General features: G+C 44.7%; 1 protein-coding gene across 1 annotated transcript in view; it reads left to right on the forward strand.

The window, feature by feature from the left end:
- Nucleotides 1-8,721, forward strand: part of ZFYVE19 (zinc finger, FYVE domain containing 19) — a 38,145-nt gene that overhangs the window by 1,254 nt on the left and 28,170 nt on the right. Inside the window, exons 3-9 of the mRNA XM_014950325.1 lie at nt 1,287-1,340; nt 1,868-2,028; nt 2,681-2,826; nt 6,112-6,226; nt 6,791-7,000; nt 7,606-7,685; nt 8,363-8,473. Of these exons, the coding sequence (XP_014805811.1) occupies nt 1,287-1,340; nt 1,868-2,028; nt 2,681-2,826; nt 6,112-6,226; nt 6,791-7,000; nt 7,606-7,685; nt 8,363-8,473 (877 nt within the window). The remainder of the gene's footprint in view (nt 1-1,286; nt 1,341-1,867; nt 2,029-2,680; nt 2,827-6,111; nt 6,227-6,790; nt 7,001-7,605; nt 7,686-8,362; nt 8,474-8,721) is intronic.

An 8,721-nucleotide genomic window follows, 5' to 3' on the forward strand; every position in this document is an offset into this window, starting at 1 on the left:
AAACAGTGACACAAATCCTCATTGTTGAGGGGTCTCTGCTTAGTGTAGCCTGAAGACTTAAAATTTTGTAGCATAAAATCAGTTTGCTTTTGAAAGAAAAAGAAATATTTGCAAATATAACCTGTAGATTGCTTGTTGAAAACAAAAAAAAAGAGTAATTCAGTAGCAGTATGGGTTCTATATGTGAAGAAGTAACATAAGAGCACAAGTGTACATGAGAACGCCTCTCTCAAACAGTTCTTGTGGATCTTCTTCCTTCTTTCATTTCTCTTACCACTCTTCCTCGCTTCTCTCCTATAGCAAGGAATTTTTACCAGTGAGTGGGGAATTTTCTGGCTCTGCAGGTGTCTAAAGAAGAGCCTCTCAATACCAGAGATTTTCATTTCAGGAGCGCTGGTTCATGAAAGCAGCAGAGCTATTGATGAGGAAAATGCCCTATTTAGTCTTTCCGTTTTGAAATTTTCTGATTTCCCTTTACAGCGTCAAAGCCATTAAGAAAACAGGGCAGCCTTTCTCCATGTTTCTTCTGGTGTTTTTTTTTTATCATCTGTTTAATGATGCAAATAGTTTTCAGAACTGAAACCCTAGATCTGGAAAGTGGACTGGCAATGTTGCATTCGTTTGTTCCAGTACAAGCCTTAGCACATTGCAGAAGTGTTTATAGCTGTAACTTCTAAAAATGAATGAAATACACGAACTACCTTAAATAAGTGTGTTGTTTAGCAGCAAAATCTGAATATAGCAAAGTAGAAGACAGTTACACAAGATGCATTTGTGGTGTGTCCAAGTGTCCTAGAAGATACTGGTGTTTATATAACATTTTTAAAAAACATTTTGTTTAGCTGGTTGCATTACATAATTTTGTATTGTTTGCATGCCGCAGCTCTTTCAGAGTGCTCTGCTGCATGGAAACTAATTACACTGGGAGTCTTACCTAACTACTCTCTATCCGTGCTCTGAACTGGGAGGTGCAGGCTGTGGGAGGCCAGGGTATTTCAGCCCCTCCTCCTTTGGGTCACTGGTGACCCTATTAAATCACATTTTGTCCAGATGCAAAACAACTGGACCAAAGGACTAGAAATGAAATCACTTGCTCTCCCAGACAGCTGTATTATCTTAATATCTTCCATAAGCTGATAGCTCTCCATATGAATGAGGTTATGAAAGGGGTTGTACCAGGAGGTTGAGGAAGGTATAGTGATAACTTCCTTTTGAGTTGAGAGACTACGTGATTGAAGCATTGCCAGTATCTTAAGTTCAGAGGAATCATTGTTTTTCTCTTGCAGAGAGGAATCTCAACGCGATTCAGCAAAATGGTCACCACCAGAAAACTACAAAAAGTGAGTTGCACTTGCCAATCAGACGGTTGTTTCTGCCACAGAGTAGCCTTTCAGGCCCTCACTCCTCTTCCCCTGTAGAGACCAGGGAAAGTGGGAGTTGCTATGTGGGTATGTGCTTGTTCAGAATTAGATTAAGGATGAGGCTTTTGTTCTGTTGTTTGGGTTTTTTTGCTTGTTTGGGGGTGGTGGTGAAGTGTGTGCCCTTTTGAATAAACTCCTCAACAGCCACCTGCCTACATTTATCTGTAACTGATCAAGGTTGGCTTGGAAACAGGAAACTGGTGGTGAAATATTCCTCGTTTACTTGGAAATGGTGCCAGGTGTGCTGCTCCTTTGAGCTACATTTTTCCCTTTGGAGTACCTCATTATGCTGATATGGGAGAGCCTGGTACAGGAGGGAGTGGTTTCTCTTCTGTGCTACACTGATATTCTTCAAATAGCTTGTTGGGTTCACAGAGGATGTTTTCATATCTCAGGGTTTAAACCTGTGTTCTCAGTTGTCTTGTCTTTTTCCATCCCTCTCACAGGCGTGTAGCAGCTTTTGAGGCTCAGCAAAAACAGCTGAAAGAACAAAAGAAGGCAGCTACAAAACCCCCGGGTCAAGCAGGCTCCAAATACCAGGGACTCTCAAAAGAGGATAGAGCTATTGCAGAGAGACTGGAGAGGCTCAGGGAGGAAAGGAAACCAAGTGAGTTTTGGAGGATACTGCAAATGCCTTGGGTGGGAACACTGCTACTTGGGAAACATGGAGGGTTCTAAATCTCCCCTGGTGCAGCTTGAGGCCGACCTGGAGGGTTCTAAACCTCCCCTGGTGCAGATTGAGGCCATTTCCTCTCGTCCCATTGTGTGGCAGGGGAGGGTTTCAGTCTGATGTGTCGTCCCATTATGTGGCAGGGGAGGGTTTCAGTCTGATGTGTAGGATTATATTAAGAGATATGGGAGCAATGGATTGTACTGCCTAAATCACACTTGTTTCTCTGCCAATCCCTGGTATCCTGAGTCAGCTGACTGCCAAATGACGTTACCCTAATACTTGCCTTATAGCTAGGAAATAAACTGGGAAGGAAGCAAGGACTCAGAAGAAAAGGATAGCAGTTAGTCTCTGAGTCTCTGCAGTACAACCCAACTCAGAAGAAAAGGATAACAGTTAGCATTAAGTTAGTCTCTGAGTCTCTGCAGTACAACCCCTCATTCACCTCAGGGTCTGAGGTGGGTTTTTGTTCAAATGTTCGGTGCCTGATTCCAGAAAAAAATGCAATTTTAATAAAAATAAAAAAAATTGAAGCCTTTTATTTTCAATGATAAAGTAATCTCCACCCTTGGGTTATTCTGAATTGCAGAGTCCATCCCTACTCAGGCTGAGATCGAAGCTAGGCTGGCTGCCCTGAAGGACGACTGCCGGGGACCTGTTCCATCCACGCAGGAGATGGAGGACCGGTTGGCTGTCCTGCAGGGGAGAGATCCTCCTTCCCAGGCTCCCAGACCTGTAAGCTCCTTCAGCTACTTGGCCAGCAATGTGTTATGAGCTGACACAGTAACTGGTGTCCCAGCATGTTAGCCTTTCTTCCTTCTTCAGCTTCTTTGTGTCCAGGTGTCTCCCTTCAGAAACCATGTTTCTTTTGGTGGTTTTTTTTTTTATCATCTGTTTAATACCAATACTATAGAGTTACAGCAGAAAAAAATCTTCCCTGACTGGATAGCAGGTAGATAATACATGCAGGCTGCAGCTCTGTAAGCTGCATGGATTGTTGTTCTTCATGCAAATAGTTTTCAGAATTGAAACCCTAGATCTGGAAAGTGGACTGGCAATGTTGCATTCGTTTGTTCCAGTACAAGCCTTAGCACATTGCAGAAGTGTTTATAGCTGTAACTTCTAAAAATGAATGAAATACGCGAGCTACCTTAAATAAGTGTGTTGTTTAGCAGCAAAATCTGAATGTAGCAAAGTAGAAGACAGTTACACAAGGTGTGTGTGTCCAAGTGTCCTAGAAGATACTGGTGGTTATATAATATTTTTAAAAAACATTTTGTTTAGCTGGTGCATTATATAATTCTGTGTTGTTTGCATGCCGCAGCTCCTTTCAGAGTGCTCTGCTGCATGGAAACTAATTACACTGGGAGTCTTACCTAACTACTCTCTATCCGTGCTCTGAACTGGGAGGTGCAGGCTGTGGGAGGCCAGGGTATTTCAGCCCCTCCTCCTTTGGGTCACTGGTGACCCTATTAAATCACATTTTGTCCAGATGCAAAACAACTGGACCAAAGGACTAGAAATGAAATCACTTGCTCTCCCGGACAGCTGTATTATCTTAATATCTTCCATAAGCTGATAGCTCTCCATATGAATGAGGTTATGAAAGGGGCTGTACCAGGAGGTTGAGGGAGGTATAGTGATAACTTCCTTTTGAGTTGAGAGACTACGTGATTGAAGCATTGCCAGTATCTTAAGTTCAGAGGAATCATTGTTTTTCTCTTGCAGAGAGGAATCTCAACGCGATTCAGCAAAATGGTCACCACCAGAAAACTACAAAAAGTGAGTTGCACTTGCCAATCAGACGGTTGTTTCTGCCACAGAGTAGCCTTTCAGGCCCTCACTCCTCTTCCCCTGTAGAGACCAGGGAAAGTGGGAGTTGCTATGTGGGTATGTGCTTGTTCAGAATTAGATTAAGGATGAGGCTTTTGTTCTGTTGTTTGGGTTTTTTTGCTTGTTTGGGGGTGGTGGTGAAGTGTGTGCCCTTTTGAATAAACTCCTCAACAGCCACCTGCCTACATTTATCTGTAACTGATCAAGGTTGGCTTGGAAACAGGAAACTGGTGGTGAAATATTCCTCGTTTACTTGGAAATGGTGCCAGGTGTGCTGCTCCTTTGAGCTATGGTTTTCCCTTTGGAGTACCTCATTATGCTGATATAGGAGAACCTGGTACAGGAGGGAGTGGTTTCTCTTCTGTGCTACACTGATATTCTTCAAATAGCTTGTTGGGTTCACAGAGGATGTTTTCATATCTCAGGGTTTAAACCTGTGTTCTCAGTTGTCTTGTCTTTTTCCATCCCTCTCACAGGCGTGTAGCAGCTTTTGAGGCTCAGCAAAAACAGCTGAAAGAACAAAAGAAGGCAGCTACAAAACCCCCGGGTCAAGCAGGTTCCAAATACCAGGGACTCTCAAAAGAGGATAGAGCTATTGCAGAGAGACTGGAGAGGCTCAGGGAGGAAAGGAAACCAAGTGAGTTTTGGAGGATACTGCAAATGCCTTGGGTGGGAACACTGCTACTTGGGAAACATGGAGGGTTCTAAATCTCCCCTGGTGCAGCTTGAGGCCATTTCCTCTCGTCCCATTGTGTGGCAGGGGAGGGTTTCAGTCTGATGTGTAGGATTATATTAAGAGATATGGGAGCAATGGATTGTACTGCCTAAATCACACTTGTTTCTCTGCCAATCCCTGGTATCCTGAGTCAGCTGACTGCCAAATGACATTACTCTAATGCTTGCCTTATAGCTAGGAAATAAACTGGGAAGGAAGCAAGAACTCAGAAGAAAAGGATAACAGTTAGCATTAAGTTAGTCTCTGAGTCTCTGCAGTACAACCCCTCGTTCACCTCAGGGTCTGAGGTGGGTTTTTGTTCAAATGTTCAGAGTCTGATTCCAGAAAAAAATGCCATTTTAATTAAAAAAAAAAAAAAAGTGAAGCCTTTTATTTTCAATGATAGAGTAATCTCCACCATTGGGTTATTCTGAATTGCAGAGTCCATCCCTACTCAGGCTGAGATCGAAGCTAGGCTGGCTGCCCTGAAGGACGACTGCCGGGGACCTGTTCCATCCACGCAGGAGATGGAGGACCGGTTGGCTGTCCTGCAGGGGAGAGATCCTCCTTCCCAGGCTCCCAGACCTGTAAGCTCCTTCAGCTACTTGGCCAGCAATGTGTTATGAGCTGACACAGTAACTGGTGTCCCAGCATGTTAGCCTTTCTTCCTTCTTCAGCTTCTTTGTGTCCAGGTGTCTCCCTTCAGAATCTGTTTCCTGTTTCTGTCATTGCTCCAGAAGCAAATGGCCAGCCTTTACCAGTTCACTGCTTCAGTTTGAATGCAGTATGTTCCTTTATGTCAAATGCAGTTCATGTGTTTATTTTTAACAACAGATAGTATGTTTTTTCCTCTTAATCCATTTGTTATACCTAAGTGGTCTGATATTTTTTCAGACCTGTGTTCTCTGTGTTTGGCGCTTATCAGCCCTACCTTCTCATTGTATCTTGAAGTTGTTGCTGCATCCCAGCTGGGCAAAATCCTGTTAATTTTTCTAGAAATGGAAGCACAAGTGGTTAGTCTGAGAGAGGAATGAGCCTTCAAAGCCTGTATGAATGATCTTGTCCCTGACAAATCATTTTCTTGTGCTCCTTTTCCAGCAGTGCTGCTCACCCAGCTGTGACCAGAGGCCTCAGCAGGGCTGCTGGCTGGCACTATTGAGAATGGCACTTTATTTACATTGGAGGTAGAGGCAGAGCTGGGTTTGGGAGCCAGCAGCTTGTATATATTCCTATATATTCAGCCCCACTTTGCCTTGTTTGGGTGACTGCTTTTCAAGCTGTGCACATTCAGCACCTCTGAGAATGAAGCCCTGAAAGTCTCGTACCAGATAACTGTAAGCTGAGACTCGCAAGATCAGTGGATGTATCTTTCTCTGCCGTTCCCACTGAGGGAGATCTTGGTTAACAAACTTTTCCTTCTTCTGAACATGCCAGTTTCATATGCCTTTTACCATGTCCTCCTTGTTTCTTAGGTACACCAGCCTCCTGATACCAGAAGCCTGGTCCAGCAGACAGATGACCTTTTAACTCAACTGTCTGAGGAAGTTGCCATTGATGAGCATTACAGACCAAAAGTCCAGCCTCAAGGTATCTATTTTGGCTTACAAAGACCTTTTTCTGTCTAATGATGTATGTGCTATAGTAAGAAGGGAATATGTGCCTTCCTGATTAGCTTACAGGTGAGCTGGGTGTCCAGTTTGTCCTTATCTCCCTGGTAGGACTCCCAAATTGACCAAGAGCAGCCACCGAGCTCCATACTGGGTCTCGTTGTCTCTCTTTGGAGATGGTTCCTTCTTCTCAGGGTTATTGCTCCTCTCTGTTTCTCTAAGGTGACCCTTCCCTGAGGAGGAGCTGTTGCTACTCCTAGCACACCTGTGCTCTGTAACAAGACATTGGAACCTGGGATACCATTTACCTTCCTAGCTGCCGTGCTTTCTCTCTCTCTGAGGTGTTTAATCTCACTGTAAAACACAGATTAGCTCACTTTCTTCTTTTCATGTACAGTGCAGATCCTACTGTGGCCTGCCTTCTCCCATTATTACCCGGATTAATAGAGAGCAGCCAGCTGCTCTCATACCATTGCTTTAGTCATGTCTGTGCCCAAGCAACGTCCTGCTGTGTCACCAGCGTGTTCTGTGTGTCTGTCTGCAGCTGTTGGCAGCCAAAGATTGAATGATCTCAATCGGGAAAGTGAAGACTGTGTTTGCCCTGCAAATCTGGACCCAAAACAGCTAGAGGAAGAGAAGAATAAACTTCTGGCAGAAGCTGCTGCTGAACTGCGGGAAGAGAACACGAGGCAGGAAAAGGTCCTACAAGTGGCCAAGAGACTGGCAGCACTCAGAGGCGAGGACCCTGAGAAAGGTGGGTAGCAGGTGAGAACACAGTGCTAGGAGAGGAACAGCGTTCCTGTGACAGAGTAATTTCTTTTCCAAGAGGCTTTTATGCATTTAATTCCTCTGCTCTGCAAGAAGCAGACTGAGACTTGTTTCTGTCTGTTAAGTTGGTTCAGGGGGAGAACTTTAGAGTAGTAGGGGAGAACTTTAGAGTAGGGTAGATGGTTGGACTCGATGATCCCAAGGGTCTCTTCCAGCCTAGATGATTCTGTGATTCTGTGATCATGAAATCAGTACAAAAGATCTTAGTTGAAGGTAGAGGCCAGAGCTGTAAGGTCCAACTGCTTTGTCTTTCACCCTTCTTTGAGATAATTCTAGCATACTCTGGAAAGGTTAACAAACCTTTTAAAATCAGAGCTCTGGTTTTGGTGGGGTTTTTTTCCTTCCCTCTTTCAGTATTAGAAACAAATAGTAACACCCTTTTTGAGGAGTGCCCATCTGAAAGGGATCTGTCTGTGGCACAGGCAGAATGCCAAAACCAGCTCACACCACAGGGGATTGTCTCTGGCACCTAAGTGGGCACAAGGTTTGAGGCAGGTGTGGGTCACAGTCTCCTGTCTCTTACTCCTGCAGTTACACTGGAAACCTATAAACTTCCTGACAGCGATGAGGAAGTTGCTGAGGAGGAAGCCATTCGCAGAGTGCTACAACAGGTGAGAAGTGGCAGCTGTGGCCTTGTTTGTCTTCCTCTCAGTTATTCCCAGTGTGTATGTTACCTGGTGAGCATGCAAAGGATGCGTTTCTGTTCCTGAGCAGAGTTTCATTCCTCCCCCTCCTAGTGTTTTTCCAATACTTGCTCCCATGGGCCATTCAGTTACAGGCTGTTGACAAACGTGACTTCTAGTCTGTCACACAGTCTTTCTCATTCAGGCTTAGTGTCTCTTGTGGCGTGTGTCTCCTCTTCAACCCCACTCTGTGGGTACTTCCTTACTTGTTTCATCTTTTCCCTGACCCATAGATGAGATGTCTGCTGTTTTAGTGCAGCTTATGCCTAGATTTTTCTCTAAAATTACTACATGTTGTCTTGCAGGCAGACATGAGTTTTCTGTGCTTAAATTTCTGCCTGATTGCAGACCACATGTGTGTGATTATCATGATGTTGAGGGTCTGCTGCTAGCTGTGCTAGCTGAAGGCCCCTGCTGCTGCACTGGCTGTTCACAATGTGCAGACAGAACAAGCTCACATCTGGCTGGATACCACCAGATGTATCCAGACTTGTCATCTCCTGCTACTGCATGAGAGCAAGGAGAAGGGCAGGAGATTTAGAGTCTAGAATGAGGCTCCCGACTATGTTTGAAACAAGAGGCTTCTTGCTTTCTCTTGTCACCAGCTCACAGAGGAAGCAGCCCTGGATGAAGCAAGTGGATTCAACATTCCTCCAGATCAGACCACCCAACCAGGACCCTCGCAACAGAAGCTGCATAAGAAAGCAAAGCAAAAGGTCAGTGAGCTGGTCAGGATCTCTTGAAATTGCATGTTCCAGGATCAAAGGAGAGCACAGTTGTGCAGCAAAAGTTTGCTGTATCCTAGGATTAATGCAGGAAAAAAAAAAACCAACCAGCTTCTTCAGAGCAGACAGAGTGGCTTCTGCAAGGCTGACCAGCCCTGAGCACAGCTGTGAGCACGTCCTTTACTTTTAAAAGGAATTGCTCCCTGGGATACAATTCCTTTCAAGCTGGCTTTCTGCTG

This window comes from Calidris pugnax, unplaced genomic scaffold (assembly GCF_001431845.1).
Source record: "Calidris pugnax isolate Ruff unplaced genomic scaffold, ASM143184v1 scaffold68, whole genome shotgun sequence".
NCBI lineage: Eukaryota > Metazoa > Chordata > Aves > Charadriiformes > Scolopacidae > Calidris > Calidris pugnax.